This window comes from Nothobranchius furzeri, chromosome 2 (assembly GCF_043380555.1).
Source record: "Nothobranchius furzeri strain GRZ-AD chromosome 2, NfurGRZ-RIMD1, whole genome shotgun sequence".
Taxonomy (NCBI): domain Eukaryota; kingdom Metazoa; phylum Chordata; class Actinopteri; order Cyprinodontiformes; family Nothobranchiidae; genus Nothobranchius; species Nothobranchius furzeri.
The window spans coordinates 23490298-23508387 of NC_091742.1; the positions used below are offsets into that span (position 1 = coordinate 23490298).

At 45.9% G+C, this 18090-nt stretch overlaps 1 protein-coding gene across 3 annotated transcripts in view; it reads left to right on the plus strand.

The window, feature by feature from the left end:
• Positions 1 to 18090, plus strand: part of evlb (Enah/Vasp-like b) — a 57291-nt gene that overhangs the window by 36220 nt on the left and 2981 nt on the right. For all 3 annotated transcript variants that reach the window (XM_015948130.3, XM_015948128.3, XM_015948129.3), the window contains exons 2-5: positions 5388 to 5556; positions 5648 to 5825; positions 14293 to 14359; positions 17975 to 18042. In XM_015948130.3, the coding sequence (XP_015803616.1) occupies positions 5388 to 5556; positions 5648 to 5825; positions 14293 to 14359; positions 17975 to 18042 (482 nt within the window). The remainder of the gene's footprint in view (positions 1 to 5387; positions 5557 to 5647; positions 5826 to 14292; positions 14360 to 17974; positions 18043 to 18090) is intronic.

Consider the following 18090-nt stretch of genomic DNA (forward strand, 5'->3'; position numbering starts at 1 on the left):
TGTTCCTGTGTTAGTTCATTTTAGTGTGTTTGTGTGTGCTTGCGTCCCATAACTGTCAGTCAGAATTAAGCAGTCTTCTTCTGCTGGCTTCGTCTCTTTCTCCTATTCCCACTCAATCCCCTTCTGCCTCTCTGCTCCAGTCCGTTTTAGCTCAAGAGCCTCATTTATTCATGTTTCTGGGCCTGCCGTGCCATTTTAGCTGGCTTCTGAGAATGTAGAAGAAGAAAAGAAGAAAATGTCATTTCTATAGCGCCTCTCAAGATAAAAATCACGAGGCACAACCTTGGCGGAGTCCAACTCTCACTATAAAGAGCCCGACTTACTGCGGACCAAGCCCTGACACCGGTCATACAGGGACCTAACAGCCCGTATCAGAGGGCCTGGTACCCCATACTCCCACAGTACCCCCCACAGGGCCCCCTGAGGGACACGGTCAAATGCCTTCTCCAAATCCACAAAACACATGTAGACTGGTTGAGCAAATTCCCACGCACCCTCCAGGATCCCCCTAAGAGTATAGAGCTGGTCCAGTGTTCCACGGCCAGGACGAAAACCACATTGCTCCTCCTGAATCTGAGGTTCAACAATCTGATGGACCCTCCTCTCCAGAACCCCTGAATTGAGCTTACCAGGAAGGCTCAGGAGTGTGATCCCCCTGTAGTTGGAACACACCCTGCGGTCCCCCTTAATAAATAAGAGGACCACCACCCCGGTCTGCCAGTCCAGTAGGACTGCCCCCAATGTCCATGCGATATTGCAGAGCCGCGTCAGCCAACATAGCCCCACAACATCCAGAGCCTTAAGGAACTCCGGGCGGATCTCATCCACCACTGGAGCCTTGCCACGGAGGAGCTTTTTAACCACCTCAGTGACCCCCCCCTGAGGCGCCGGATGGTGGGCCAGAATCTCCTCAAAGCCGTACGGAAGTCTTGCTTCATGGTCTCACCGAACTCCTCCCATGCCCGGGTTTTTGCCTCAGCGACCACCCGAGCCGCGTTCCGCTTGGACTGCCGGTACCCATCAGCTGCCTCTGGAGTCCCACAGGCCAAAAGACCTGATGGGACTCTTTCTTCAGCTTGAGAGCATGCCTAACCGCCTGTGTCCACCAGCGGGTTCGGGGTTTGCCACCACGACAGGCACCGACGATCCCGCGACCACAGCTCCGGTCGGCCGCCTCAACAATGGAGGCACGGAACAGGGTCCATTCAGACTCTATGTCCCCCGCCTCCCCCGGAACATTTTGGAAGTTCTGTCGGAGGTGGAAACTGAAGCTCCTTCTGACAGGAGACTCTGCCAGACGTTCCCAGCTGACCCTCGCGATATGTTTGGGCCTGCCTGGTCTGACCGGCATCCTCCCCCACCATCTGAGCCAAGTCACCACCAGGAGTGGTCATTTGACAGCCCCGCCCCTCTCTTTTCCCAAGTGTCCAAGACATGCGGCCGCAGGTCAGATGAAACAACAACAAAGTCGATCATCGAACTGCGGCCTAAGGTATCCTGGTGCCAAGAGCCCATTTGGACACCTTTATGTCTGAACATGGTGTTCATTATGGACAATCCTTGACTGGCACAGAAGTCCAGTAACAAAACACCACTCAAATTCCTCCCAACCACACTTCTCCAGGTCTCACTGTCGTTGCCCACGTGAGCGTTAAAGTCCCCCAGCAGAACGAGGGAGTCATCGGAAGGAGCGCTTTCCAGCACCCCCTCCAAGGTCTCCAAAAAGGGTGGGTAGTCTGAACTGTAGTTTGATGCATAAGCACAGACCACAGTCAGAACCCGTCCCCCCACACGTAGGCGGAGGGAGGCTACCCTCTCATTCACTGGGGTAAACCCCAACATACAGGCACCAAGATGGGGAGCAACTAGTATGCCCACCCCTGCTCGGCACCTTTCAGTGGGAGCAACTTCAGAGTGGTAGAAAGTCCAACCCCTCTCAAGGAAACTGGTTCCAGAGCCAGAGCCATGCGTTGAGGTGAGTCCGACTATATCTAGTCAGAACCTCTCAACCTCACACACCAACTCAGGCTCCTTCCCCACCAGAGAGGTGACATTCCATGTGCCAAGAGCCAGCTTCTGTAGCCAAGGATCAGATCGCCAAGGTCCCCGCCCTCAACTACCACCCGTCACACACTTCACCTGACCCCTTTGTCCCCTTCCACGAGTGGTGGGCCCATGGGAAGGGGGACCCACGTTTCCTCTTCGGGCTGTGCCCAGCCACCAGGCACTTGCCAGTGTGCCCCACCTCCAGGCCTGGCTCCAGAGGGGGGCCCCAGTGACCCACGTCCGGGCAAGGGAACACGGTTTCCATTTATATAATTCATCATAAGAGGTCTTCGGGCTGCTCTTTGTCTGATCCCTCACCTAGGACCTGTTTGCCATGGGTGACCCTACCAGAGGCAGAAAGCCTTCAACAACTTAGCTCCTAGGATCATTGAGACGCTCAAACCCCTCCACCACGGTAAGGTGGCAGCCCAGGGAGAGGGGCTGTTTAATGATGACTTTAATTACTCACTCAGGCTGATCTGAGTTACATTTTGCTAGAAAGCTGCTAAATGACAACAATTAATGAGTCTGAGTCAATAAGGTTTACTCTAACTGAGACATAAATGAGTTTTTGGTTACAACAGAATGATTCTTATGTTCACTGCCATAGAGCTACTAATGATATATCCCAATTAAGGTAGTTATTTAGGAATTACATTAGCGCTGATTTACATTTTGCAACCATTCAGCCTCTGAATTATATTACCTCATTATTGCAATATGATGCATAATTAAACTTGACAGCTGTGTTTTATTAGAAAGAGAATAAGTGATTAATGCCAGTTAGCAATGTCTGATTATTTTCCACCATCCATTGAAGAGCCTCACTTTGCTTTTCCTTCTTTTTTCAAATTGTAATTTGTTGTGTAACCCTTTTTTAGGGCACTCATTGAAGCATTTTAATTTTTTTTTTCAACCCTAGGCTGTTATTGTAGTCCATAACCAAAGAGTATTTCTTTTGTTACAACTTAAAAAAAATATTTCCATGCAGAAAATATGAGAAAATGAAGTGATCAAATATGGACGTTGGCCCTGTTCGGGTGAAAGAAATCCCAAAATAAAATAACATGAACAAGTTAAATAAACATTATTTTTGAATAATTTCAGATAAGTCTAATCGCCAAATTTTGAAAACAAAATAAAGTAATTCGGTGATGGCAAAATGCTCAAGCCAAGACTTTAAAGTGACTAAACCGGTTTTATTAATTACAGAGAAAAAGCAGATTTGTACGACAAAGACACTTTGTTTCACAACAGGACCCTTGAGGCTGAAACGTCTTCTCTCTGCTTTTAACTAAGTGTGGTGCTTTTGGTGGAAATCCTAGAAAATAAATGGAAAATTCATGCTGAGTAAAATACAAACATACATAAAGTCCAATCTATTATCAAAAAACAGACAAAATGCCCAATTTTTTTATAACATCTCTTTTATTTGCCCCCTATGCTGTGGCACACACATGACAGTCTGTCTGACTTCAGACTCGATCCACTCATTTCAGTTTGGCAGGGAAGCAAAAACACAGATGGAACTCCTCTAGTTAATCTGAAAAATGTCTCTCTGTTTATTTCATGCTTTTATTGTTGTTTAATCATCTCGTTGCACCTTGATTTTCTTCTCTTCTTGCTAAACATTTCAGTGTGTCTGCTTTATGCAAGAAACCTTCCCAAAAATCTGTTTTTTGCACACAAAAAACAGAACTAAGACTTTTAATGAAATGAGCAAATCAGACAGGAGCATCCTCACACACACGATTTTCAGAAATCTGTAAAAGTGATTAACTCATCATGTACTGTGATAAAATGTAAGCAATACATGTTTTTTTTTGTTTTGATTTTTGCTAAGCATGCCTCCTGCCCCACAGAGCTCCGTGCAATAGGAAACTGAGCGCTGACCAGAACTAACCATTAGCGTTAAACTTCAGCTTAATTACTTCAAGTTTAAGGAATACCTCAGCTGATGCAGAGTTGATGAACTTTTCACAGACAAGTAAGTCTCTAAAATATAAATATATGAAAACACAACATGACATGAGAATAATACTCGTAAAACAACATGTTTTAGCTCTGTTTGTCGGCTACAGAAGCACATTTATCGCGATCGTAAACAAATAGAGCAAAATACTTTTTGTGTGATATGCTTGTCAGCCACTAGATGGTGCCATCGGATAAGAGAAATACTCCGGAAAGAAGCTTTAAGCACAAATCAACATAACTAAAGAGGCATGAAAGTTTAGGAAGAGAACAAAACACGCTGGCTGCAGTATACACCTCATTTTCCATGAGCTGTTGACTTCTGTTAACATGTAAAATATTAATTTATTTTTTAGGGATGGACAATATATCGGTATCAATATCGGTATCGGCTGATGTTAGTCATATTTTAACATATCGGGATCGGTCCGATAAATAAAATTGGACCAATATTACGTAACTGATAGTTTTTCCATCTCTTGTCGGTTTGTTTATCTGTTTCAGAGGGTGAGGGGGGTGGTGTGTATTTGTTTAGTCATGTGACAGTGATTGTAATCATCTCAGAACTGTAAATGTGTGTGGTGTGTGTACATAATAATGTATATTCAGCTTTAATAAATTTAATTCTATACAAAATCTGCTGATTTTAGAAGCATTGATGCCAGTATGTCGGTATCGGCAAATATCGGTTATTGGCCATAACAGATATCGGTACTGGCCCAAAGATTTCATATCAGTGCATCATTTGTATTTTTGCTTATTCAATACTTTAAAAAGCAGTACATAAAGTTGCTTCATTTATCTTTCATTGTAAAATCTCCTTTATGTCCAGATCTTTAGTGATGTAGATGGTTTTCTGTTTATTGCCTAGCTCTGCTTCTGTTTATTGAGCCTTCTCACCTCCAGAGGAAACGAGCAACAAATTCAGTGGTTGTCACTCCAGAAATATTTTTTCAGCTAAAATCCTGTTGTATCTATTTTTCTGAACAGTTTTATAAGTTTCTTGCTGTTTGACCTTAATGTCTTGCTATCTTCACACATGCAGGTGTTTGCTCAGACGATGCAGCTGTGATTTCCCTCTTTAGTGAACATGTTGCATCACCCAGAGCCACAGCGATGACTCCTAACAAACCCTACCACTTTATTAGAGACGGAGATCTCATAAATGTCATCAGACATGATGTGCCTGATTTAAACCTATTTTTCTTTGCTCAGTGAGGACTGACATGGAATAAAACTGGTTTATTTTAAATTCAAGCTGGATTTTCCCCTCAGCTGAACGTTTACTAATAAGCAGAGCCATAACAGTGTCATAGATCAGATCGTTCCATAATTAAGTCTCATCTTCCATTTCCTTGTGTTCCTGTCAGTGAGCAGAGTATCTGTCAGGCCCGAGCCTCGGTCATGGTCTACGATGACACCAGCAAGAAGTGGGTGCCCATCAAGCCAGGGCAGCAGGGATTCAGCCGGATCAACATCTACCACAACACTGCCAACAACACCTTCAGAGTGGTGGGGGTCAAACTGCAGGACCAGCAGGTAACCAAGAGGACACAATGGGTGTAAAACACAGTCTTCTGGAGTCTCACTGAGAATCTCCATCTTTTCCTCCTGTCTTCATCTGTCACAGGTGGTAATCAACTATTCAATAGTGAAGGGCCTCAAGTACAACCAAGCAACCCCGACATTTCACCAGTGGAGGGACGCCAGGCAGGTCTATGGCCTCAACTTTGCCAGCAAGGAAGAGGCCACCACCTTCTCCAACGCTATGCTATTCGCCCTCAGCATCCTCAGTGCTCAGGATGGAGGTGTGACCTTTAACATTTTGATTTAATCCTGACTTATTATTGTTTTCATTTATTTATTTATTTTTTCAAACAAATTATGAATTTTTTTTTGTGTGTCCTGTCTGGCCGTGAAGCAAACAGAATTGATGTCTGAATGCTGGTAACAAGCCTTACAGATTCACTCTCAGGTGGAGCATCAAAGCGTCTGCTTTAAATGTCATGCCTGATACTTAAAACTTTATTGTTATTGTTTTTGAATGCTTTTTAATTCTGACCAGACACGGAGTCAGAGGTGAAAGAGAAAGGAAGAGACAAAAGATGGGGGGGGGGGGTTCCACAAAAATAAACAATGAACAAGAGTCTGCTTCTAGACCTGCAGAAAGAGACAAGAAAAAAAGCAAAAAATAAACAATTATGGGACACAACAACAATACAACAAGATCAAGCCATCACTGTGTCAACTTCATGAAGAAATATATAATCAACATTGTTTAACTGAACAATCACACGATAATAAATCACAGTGCATTTAGTGCCCACCACAGCCTTAAGACATGTGTTGAACGTGCCCAAGTCCATACTTATGAGAGCACCATGTGAGCACCTGTGTGTGTACACGCACTTGTTTATGTAAGGTTTCTCTATAGGAGCGTCCAACAGAGAGTGTGAGGGGCCACAGATTTGCCCCCTAAAGATGTGTAGGAGACGGAGGGAGCTCCAAGTCCCAGAGATCCAGGAGTTGCCCCAGAGCACAGGAACTCCAGGGAGACTGCGACCAGAAAGCCGCCACCCCCCCACCCCCCCACCCCCCCACCCCCCCACGAGAGGCGCAGAGGATCGCCCCCGGGGGGGGGGTGGGGGGTGGGGGGGGGCACAACCAGCAGCCGGCAAAGTCCCGGGAGATATCGGCGGCAAGCCCACAGGCCCGCCCACAGCCTCCCAACCCTAGCCGGCCGAGCCCGGGACCCAGGAGCGACCACCCCCGCTGGGGACCCAGCAGAGCCCAGGGACCCAGACCCCACCAGGCAGCCACCGGGACTGATCAGGCAGATGCCAAAAATCTTAAACTCCCTGACCCGGGAGCCATGACCCAGGCAGGCCAAGGCACCGCACTCCACACCAGGTGTGGCAGGAAGAGGGGATACAAAGATCTAAATCACCAAAAGAAGTCCCAGGAGAAGGGAGGAGTCAATGGCCCCACCTGACATACACAGTCATGCACAAACACAGTCACACACTCCCTCCCTCATGCTCACACATACATATACAACCAAAGACTTACAAAAATTCATGCCGGACACCCACTCATGCTCCCCATACACACCCTATTCACGCTGGTCCCGGTACTGCTGCACATGGGGTACAACCATTACCAGTTTCAAGAGTTCGACCCTTTCTGCTGGGGTGCTGATGAGCAGGCTCCCCCGCCCAACGCTGAGCACAGCAATCCACCACCCCATACCCCAACCGGATGGCCGGATCTCCCTCCTAGCCTCCAGCCCCAGGAAGCCAAGTGACAACAGAGGTGTGCTAAGACCCCTAGTCTCCCTCCGCCTGCTCTAATATGGTGTTAGTGAGTGTTGATGAGGTGTATTCCATGGCTGTGGTGAGTGGGCAGTGCGGGCATTGTCTGGCCTATGCCAGCTGATGCCACCACACCACCCCACTTGCACCCACAGCCCTCGGTGTCTAAGTGCAGTTTAAAATTGGAAGTGGGCACCGGCACTCGGGATGAGGCTGAGAAATCCCCCTGCCAAATGCCGTTGGGTGTGCTCACTCCCAAGGCCCTAAGTGTGTGTTTGCGTGGAATGTCGTTGGTGGAAGTGTTTTAAGTTGCAGATAAAATTGGGGGCAGGTTGCAACAGGAATACGGAAATGGGGTCCATACCTGCACTCCCTGACTTGTCCACCCCCCAAGGTCCTATGTGCATGTTTGTGTGATGATGTGAGGGAGCAGGAGGAGAGAAATGTGTGGGGATGGGGAGGAATAGCTGGTTGGGCTTAGCCCTCTAGGGAGCCAGCTCCCCCACTGGCCCCAATAGACACCTCTGTTGTCAAAATGCTACCCAGAGCATGGAGACCCCAGCCCATCCTGCCAGGGCCCAAAGCAGCAACATCACAGAGCCTCACGGAGTCCAAGGACACCAACCCAGCCCCACCCCAGCAGAATATCTACACCCATCCCTGCATTTGCACAACTTCCGGACTATAAAAGACATAGGACATCCAGATAAGGTTGGGTCCTCCCCCTCCTGGACTCCCCTCTCCCCTGTGATGGGACAGCAGGGGAGCCAAGGTCTACCCGAGGCCCCTGAACCCGAGTCAGGCACTGCTGCATGTTCCTGCCTTCTTCCTGGCAGCATGCATGTCAGGACTCGACCCCCAAGGCCCCACCCAGATCCCCCCACGGGGCCGGCCACCCCCACACCCCGAGCCCCCAGGCCCCCACCCAGACTCACCCAGGGGCAATGCAGCCGCCGGGCAGTAAGTAACCCATGGCCACCTCCAAGACCTCCAAGGGGCCCCACTCACAACCGCCAGCAGTCCACCCCCCGAGGCAACCCAAGCACCTCCAGAGGGGGGCAACGGCCCTCCAGTCCCAGACACCCCCAGTGAAACCACCTCCAGGGAACATCCAGATACTCCAAACACAGACCCTCCACCCCCTCACCCACATCATCCCGCTGGACAACATCAATGGTCCCCCATCATCGCTATGTGACGGAACCGATCAAAGGAGCCCAGAGAGATTGATTTGAAGTGGAAGCAGAGGCTAAATCAAGTGTAATATGATCTAACAAAAGATTTCTATACTGGTTAATGCAAAGAGTATCTCTATTTTTCCAATTCAAGAGGATAGTTTTCTTAGCGATGCATATGGCAGTTAGAACCACGTGATCCAAAGATGTTTCAATCAGGACATCGTCCAGGTTTCCCAGTAAACAAAGAGAGGGGGGCGGTTGGGATATGAAATTTAATGTTTGTTTTTTTTTTACTTTTGGTAGAAAATTTACTCCAGACTACCACAGAAAACACACCGTAGACCTATGAGCAGAGTGCCGTTTTAGCCTCACAGATTAATAGAGATCACCTCTTGTGGCAGTTTTGTAAAAATAACACTTTTAATCTCTGCACACTTTGTTTAGATGTGTGTGTGTGTGTGTGTGTGTGTGTGTGTGTGTGTGTGTGTGTGTGTGTGTGTGTGTGTGTGTGTGTGTGTGTGTGTGTGTGTGTGTGTGTGTGTGTGTGTGTGTGTGTGTGTGTGTCCATCCAGCCTCTTAATAAGAATGAGTCATTGAGATCTCCCCTGGGTCCCGTGCTAGAGAGCAGACCTTTTCATCTGACTAAAGCCCCATTCCCACCTGTACCGGGTCGGCCCGGGCCGGGTAGCATAGGTTGTTTACATATCTGGGTGGCCTGGAATTTTCCCGGGCCAACCAAGGCTCATTCTCGGCCCTCTTCCCGAGGGGTACTGCTTCAGGCCGACCAGGGCCAACACGCCCACTGCTGACAGCAAATTCACACCTTCCATTAGAGCAAGCCTCTGATTGGTGGGTAGAATCAGCCCATTCACACCTTCCATTAGAGCAAGCCTCTGATTGGTGGGTAGAATCAGCCCATTCACACCTTCCATTAGAGCAAGCCTCTGATTGGTGGGTAGAATCAGCCCACATGGGCTTAAGGCAAGGATGTGTGGAATCAACCGGGCCAGGCTGGGGCCGACTGGGGCTACCCGGCCCGGGCCGACCCGGTACAGATGGGAATGGGGCTTAATAACAGGATGGGGGCAGCAGAAAAGGCTCGAGTGGCACTGACATGCAGGAGGATGCATACATCTCACTTCCCTGCACCCTGCTGCAGCATGGCTCAATCACAGAAATGGACATTGTTTATATTTATATATATACACACAGAGACAGAAATGATGAATGCATAATTTACATCAGATTTTCAACCTGGCTGCAACCTTCATCACCAGACCTTGTAGTTTCTAGCTGTGTGCGCAGCAGTGTCGGCACCCTCTAGTGGTAAGAAGGATAAAAGTTGACCTTCTGTCTTCACTGCTTTGAAGAGCTGGGTGGGATTCCAGAGGTTGTGATGAATTTATTTTTGGATTAAAGCAAAATAAACCTACAAAAGATTTGGTCCTTAAATGGCCTAAATTTGTTTTAGTTTTTTTATGGAACCTAAGAACAGTAAAACATATTTAAACATGTAAACGTCAGGATTGATGGTTTTCACTGATAATCAGGAGATACAGACGCATTAAATTATGTCAAATTATTAATGTCTAGTTTACTAGAAAAACATTTTCTATTAGCTTAGCCATGAAATGAACAAGATTCTCTCTTTTCAGTCTCTCTTGGACAAATTAAGGTGATTCTTGATCTAAAAAACAACATTAAAAGCTAAATTTGACTCATTCTTCACTTGTTATTCATATTGGAGTACCTGGGCGGCGATAAGCCAGCTCAGCCCGCGGACAAACCGACCTTTGAAACTTGACCCCAAGATGCTCGCTACGCTGCTGCTGGTGTGAATTACACGAAGATGACAGACGATACCGAACCTAGATGGAGGATGGGAGGAATTAAAGGAGAGAGGGAGGGCAGGTGAGGGGAGAGAGAGAGAGAAACAGAGAGGGAAGTGAGGGAAAGATGAGGGTGAGGAAGAGGAAGAAGCGTGGCTCAAGGGGAGAGATGGTCAGGCGGGAGTACATCTGTCAGTGCCTGTGTGTCTGCTACAGCCGCTTTCTGTTCTTCAGTATGTCATGTAGGTAAAACACAACCCTCCTGCTGTGTGTTTGTTTGAAGTCCTGCATGGTTATTCTTTTATTCTGTTGTGTTTGTGTGTTTTAGGTCAATTCACACACACACGGCTGTGCTTTTAACATTAACGAAAGCTAAATCGGGCCATAAACATCTTCAATTTGTTATAGTTTTTTTATTGAAACTCAAGAATAAATATTTTCAAACGTGAAAAAGTTTAAATTTAACAGCAAATTACTCCTGCGTCCTCTGACTTTTATTGTTCAGTCTCACACTTAAGTTTAAAAGACAGTTTTAAGATCTTAATGCGTCGTCTCACCTGCTGTGACTCACCTTGAACAACCTCAGTTTGAAGAGACATGGATTAGTTATGGTTGAACCGATGAGCTAACTGCTAGTCACACAGGGTCCTAAAACAATCCGACTATAAATTATTTCAAAGTACTGTATGGAAATACAATTTAAGAAGCTTAATTATTTTATATTCCATGGTTATTCCAGCAGAATTATCATGAAATTCCCACCCGGAGTGCTATAGCTATAGTAGCTAGCTCCACAGCTAAATTCTGCTGCAGAAAAAATAATTATGTGTAAATAATGAAATGAGTACAGTGATCCCTCGCTACTTCGCGGTTCATTTATCGCGGATTCACGACTTCGCGGATTTTATCTTTGGAGCCTTATTCAAGGGAAATTCGCTGATTCGCGGTATTTTCCTATGCGAAATATCAAGAAATTCCAGTTTTTTTCATCAATTTCATCATAAAATGCAGTTTTTGTAATAAAACTATAAATAAACCAAGTAAAAAAAATTCTATGTAAAGGGAGGGTTTTAAAAGTCTGAATACTGATCAACATGTTAAATAAATACTGCAAATATGGTGTCCCTACTTCGCGGATTTTCACCTATCGCGGCCAGGTCTGGAACGCATCCACCGCGATAAACGAGGGATCACTGTAGAGGTGCAAAAGTTCAAAAGACAATATTTGCAAGAACTGCTGGGAAGTTTTTGTTATTAGTTTTTTTAGATGGAAAGAACTTTTGTAATTGGCTCCACTCAGACTAGCCGTTAGCTTATCTGTCCATTCAAAACTAATCACATAAAATCAACTCAAATGATCTGAACTATAACTTTAAACCACCAAAAAGCCCATTTTAAAACATAATCTGGCTTGTGAGCTATTATAAGTAATATAAAATTTGAAGTCAATAAAATGTAAGCTGTTTCATCCCAGTCAAGTCACCATTACACGTGTTTTAGGTTGTTTTGTGAGCACGGTTACCTGTTAGTGGTGCATGCATGCTTAAGACCAGTAAAAGCATCTGTTAGATGACCTGATAGTGAGAAGGGGTCGTGTTTTTGTCACCCCGTGTTGTTTTCAGATCCCTGTTACTTGATCAATGGCAGCCGTTGGCAGTGTTGGTCATCAGCACTGACCCTGAAAACATCCTGAGCTGTAAAACTATAATGAATATTTCTCATTAGACAGAGCAGTGTGAGTCAGCCCAAGAGAAGGACAGTTACTGCTTTAAGTGCTATTTCCCCTTTGTTCCAGTCCTCTTGTGAGTATGATTTGATCCCTCTTCTTACCTTTTTAAAACAGCAAATATTATTAAAAGTGTATTTTCTGGAAGAGTAAAGACTTGATGAAAGTATTACGAAACTGATCACCTCATCTGATTTGATTATGATCCCTCAGCTGACGTCACTTAGTTCTCATCTTATTGTGCCATGAATTAATCACACCCTCTGTCTTCAGATCTCACTATTATGGCTTTGCAGGCTCCTGGTTAAGAAAGAAAGAACAATGGAGACTTTAAATGTTCAGACCAGTCCTTGCTGTTTTAGAAAAGTTTTGTCTTTAGGTTGTTTTACGGGGACTCGGTCAGAAATGTGCACATTTGCACTAAAAAATACTTCTCTGCATCTTTTTTGTCTCTCTGCTGAGAAGATACATTTTATTTGTTTGGGTGGACTCCAAAAGTCATAGTTACCATTTTAGAAAAACTTTATTTGACTTTACTGAATGTTACTTTGGGGCACCTGGGCTCTGACAGACGGTCAGGTTGCACCAAAAATCACTTCAGAGAGACTGATCAACTACCAAACGTGGTTTGAAGCACAGAAATTGACGCTCGTCGACAAACAGACGCTCAGCCTGACAACAACTGATGTGAGAATGCTGCCAGCGTAGACAACTTCCTGGGAGAAGGCTCGGAGACCGTGCAGACCAGCTGAATGAAGCATCCACAGACATCGTTCAGAGCCTTTCTGTGGTGATGGTGTCTCCCTGTCACATCTGGAAGCAGCTGGTCACAAAGCTCCACCTGCTGGGCTTCAACACACCTACCCGTTACTAGATTCTGGTCTTCCTGACAGAGAGAAAGTCAGAGCACTTCAGCAACGTGCACCGACTCTGTCAGCGTGTGAGTCTCTTCTGCATGGTGGAGAGTGTCCTGACGCTCGGGATCTAGGGACCCTGCAACGAACTGTGAAGATTCAGGATCGTTTCCTCAAATTTTGCATGTGAAGACTTTTGACAATGATCAAGAACCACTTCCAACACACTCATGGACTATTTAAAGGCACACTATGCAACTTTTTCATATTTTATTTATATACTTTTTACTTTTTGTGTTAGTTTTTATTATTTCGATACCTACTCTTGTTCTACTTTTCCTGAGATCCACTGATTTCCCTCTTTCCTATTCATTTTCCCTCTCCATTTCTTTATGTTTTTTAATTCACAATTTTTATTTTTTATCATTTTAAACATATTTTTAATCCTTTTTTTAAAAAAATTTGTACCGGAAATTTTTGTTTTTGTTTTAGTGAAGCACCTCGTGAAGTTTATCTTGAGAGACGCTATTTAAAAGACTGTTTTCTTTATTTTCTTTCTTTCTATTTTTGAGCAAGACAAATTAAAAGAAAAATCACATCAAAAGAATTTTCCAATTTTTAAAAAAAATTTTCAATCACATTATTTTGAAGGGATGCCTTGCAAACTTTTCATGTTTTAAAATAATTTTTTGAGCCAGTATGTGCTAAAATGACCTTTAACATGGTTAATGGAATGTCACTCAGACCCCCATTGCCAAAACACCGCATTTGAAACTTCAGAGTGCTGGTCCAATCTGTTGGACTTAGAAAAAATTTTGCTGACATACCTGGTACTGCAGTCTGCTTCCAGCGTGTTTCCTGCATGTTTTAGATCTCATGACCAACCACTTCTGTAGACACTAAGGAAGGCTGGGGAGATGTTTCAGCTGTCAGATTAAGGTGTTAAAAAGACTAATACACAGCAAGGAGATACGTTTTGCTTTCGATTCTACTAAACAGACACTACAAGGTGCTAAAATCAAGCCAAAAGAGCCTAGTCCCCCATTAACCTTTAAAAAACAGGAAGCTCTGGATGATTAACTTCAACACAAATAATCAAGGGATAGATATAGTCTGCAAAATGGCACAATCCCAATAAACAATTGCATTTTTCTGACTTCATTTATATTGCTTACTCATCTGATTTCATATTGGTTTATATTTTATAAATAAATACATTTTATAAAGTTCATATTATGTGGGTATTCTAGCTAAAATGTCAGGAAATTATGCCCAGAAATGCCGTGCCAGATGTACTCAAATGTATGTGTATATGAATGATTTCTACAAAAACATTTACTTTACTTGTGTTTTTTTCTTTCTCTCTGCTTTTCTCAGGTCCAGCTCTCCAACGTCAAGTCCAGAATGGCCCAACTTCAGACGAGATAGAAGCTCATAGAGCAAGGTGAAGTATTTTTTTCTGATTTCATTCAGACAGTAGCACAGTGGTTCACAGGCTTACATAAATCCTAAAGGCTTTGGTTGTTTCTGAGTGTTCACCTGATGTTGCAGCATCTTGTGTGAGACATCATGGCAGGTTGAATTAGTAAAAGGAAGTTGAAGTTATAAAGAATTGAATCCACTTGGTAATGTTGTTAAATGCATATAAATTTACATAAAATGGGCTGCCACCTTACCGTGGTAGAGGGGTGTGAGTGTCAATGATCCTAGGAGCTACGTTGTCGGAGGCTTTCTGTCTCAGGGTCACCCATGGCAAACAGGTCCTAGGTGAGGGATCAGACAAAGAGCAGCCCCAAGACCTCTTATGATGAATTATATAAATGGAAACCGTGTTCCCTCGCCCGGACAAGGGTCACCGGGGCCCCCTCTGGAGCCAGGTCTGGAGGTGGGACACGTTGGTGAGCACCTGGTGGCCGGGCTTTCACCCATGAAGCCCGGCCGGACACAGCCCACAGAAGAAACGTGGGTCCCCCTTCCCTTGGGCTCACCACTCGTGGGAGGGGCCAAAGGGGTAGGGTGCAGTGTGTGACGGGTGGTAGTTGAGGGCGGGGACCTTGGCGGTCTGATCCTCGGCTATAGAAGCTGGCTCTTGGCACATGGAATGCCACCTCTCTGGTGGGGAAGGAGCCTGAGTTGGTGTGTGAGGTTGAGAGGTTCCGACTAGATTTAGTCGGACTCACCTCAACGCATGGCTCTGGCTCTGGAACCAGTTTCCTTGAGAGGGGTTGGACTTTCTACCACTCTGGAGTTGCTCCCACTGAGTGGCGCGGAGCAGGGGTGGGCATACTAGTTGCCCCCCATCTTGGTGCCTGTAAGTTGGGGTTTACCCCGGTGAATGAGAGGGTAGCCTCCCTCCGCCTACGTGTGGGGGACGGGTTCTGACTGTGGTCTGTGCTTATGCACCAAACTACAGTTCAGACTACCCACCCTTTTTGGAGACCTTGGAGGGGGTGCTGGAAAGCGCTCCTTCCGGTGACTTCCTCGTTCTCCTGGGGGACTTTAACGCTCATGTGGGCAACAACAGTGAGATCTGGAGAGGTGTGGTTGGGAGGAACGGCCCCCCAATCTGAATTCGAGTGGTGTTTTGTTATTGGACTTCTGTGCCAGTCATGGATTGTCCATAATGAACACCATGTTCAGACATAAAGGTGTCCATATGTGCTCTTGGCACCAGGATACCTTAGGCCGCAGCTTGATGATCGACTTTGTTGTTGTCTCATCTGACCTGCGGCCGCATGTCTTGGACACTCGGGTGAAGAGAGGGGCGGAGCTGTCAACTGACCACTCCTGGTGGTCAGTTGGCTCAGATGCTGGGGAGGATGCCGGTAAGACCAGGCAGGCCCAAACGTATCGCGAGGGTCTGCTGGGAACGTCTGGCAGAGTCTCCTGTCAGAAGGAGCTTCAATCCCCACCTCCAACAGAACTTCCAAAATGTTCCGGGTGAGGCGGGGGACATAGAGTCTGAACGGACCCTGTTTTGTGCCTCCATTGTTGAGGCGGCCGGCCGGAGCTGTGGTCGCAGGATCGTCGGTGCCTGTCGTGGTGGCAACCCCCGAACCCGCTGGTGGACACAGGCGGTTAGGCATGCTGTCAAGCTGAAGAAAGAGTCCTATCAGGTATTTTTGGCCTGTGGGACTCCAGAGGCAGCTGACGGGTACCGGCAGTCCAAGTGGAACGCGGCTCGGGTGGTCGCCGAGGCAAAAACCCGGGCATGGGAGGAGTTCTGTGAGATCATGGACTTCCATACGGCTTTGAGGAGATTCTGGTCCACCATCCGGCGCCTCGGGGGGGGGGAAACAGTGCGCTACCAACACTATCTATAGTGGGGACGGTGTGCTGCTGACCTCTACTCAGAATAAATGTCATCTTATAGCAAGAGGCTTTTCAGCAAAAGACACCTCCAGTAAAGGAAGCAGAGTCAGAGTGATGCTCTAAAGATTCGATTGTTGGAAGAAAAAAGAAACAGATCTGTGCTACATTTACAGCTCTGCAGCAGGGATGTGACATTCATTGCTTACTTCTGAAATGTTTACCAGTGAGAGCTCCCTGCTGCATGTACGAGAACTCAGGCCATTTCTCTGAATTATTTCCAGTGCATGAACATTCAGCAGCCTCTGTTCAAATGAGAGCTGTGGGATTAAGGCAAGAGATCCAGTCCTGTGGGTCGGGCAGCTTCTCACAGTGATACAATCTGCTGCCTTTAGTCCTCCTCACCTTAAACTTGTACCTTAATATTCACAGAATTTCTATAAAATTTCACAAAAATGACAAAAATCTAAATGGGTGTTATTAAAAATGCTAGGGGTTATTTGACTTGATTGTGTCGATCTTTTGTTCTCTACTGTACATACACACGCATGTCTTTGTTGCCATTTTTAAACCCTTTTCCGCTCAACCTGTCGGCTCATCCAATATCCAAACGTCAGGGCTTAGGAGAACAAAAATGATGGGAGTTATGGCTCAATCTGATCTCGTGACTGCTAAACTGTTCCTGGGATTAAGGCTGTGATTGTGACAGGAGATTGTGGGCGTTTGAGGCTGGTGTTTGTCCGTCTCTCTGGAGGCAGGGAGGCGGTGTTGCTCTGCAGCTTTGCTCCTGCTGCGTTTGCTGCTGTCACATCACGGAGGCTGCTGTCTCAGCACTTCTCCTGTCCAGCTCACAGCTGGAAAACTCTACTTCCTCTACGTGCGCTGTCTCCTTTCCCTGCTCTCCTGGGCTGTGACACACATATGCTTCCTGCGTCACAAAGAGACATGAGAAGAAGGATGTAAAAGTTTGATTAAGGCCCAAAAGGATTATGCGGGTGGTGACTGGAGGAGAAAGGAGATAAATTGGAGGGCTGTATAGGTTAAACAGTTAAATGGTGTGAATGTTTAAAAGCTTTGCCACATTCTTATTTCCATTTTGTCCAAACTTGTTAAGGCTCTTAAATCTATGCATTCTTGCTGAATGGTCTCAGCATCCTGCCTTTTAAGTTATTTGAGAACTTTTAAGGTGCAAATCTGCAGTCTTCTTAGGAAGTGCAGTTCCTGCTGGTTTGACAACCCCAGTGATGTTTGATTGACCAGCTGAGGTCATTGGAGATCTGTGTTCCCACGAATCTGGAAAGCGACACTCTTTCCACCAGGGATGCAGAGGGACACACGTTCAGGTTGTGATCTTTGAAATTTGATGATCTTGTCCTGTGTTTTGTTTACACTGAGAAGGTTGCTGTCCCTGCACCAGCTGATGACATTATCAACCTTCCTTCTGTACATTGATTCATTGCTGTTCTGGATGAGTTGCACTATTGTGGTGTCATCTGCAAATGTGATGACCTGATTACCCCCATTTGCTGCTGTACAGCTGTGGGTCAGCAGAGTAAACAATAGAGGGCTGAGCACACGACCCTGAGGGAAACCAGTGCTCAATATTTTAAATCTTTCTCTTCAGCTCAGAAGCCAGAAAATGTTTCCCCGTTCAGATGTTGGTCTGACCTGCTTCTCTTTTGGATTATCTTTGAAGTTTAGATGTTTGTTGTGCTAACTGGGCAGCTGTGTTTCCTTTCTGGTTCTGTAGGCAAATGATTGAGCAGCAGCAGCAGATGCAGGCACACATGGAGCGAGAGCGACGGTCCTCCAACTCAGGTAGTCACACCAAGGACACTCACACACTCACTGAATAATCTGAATTAT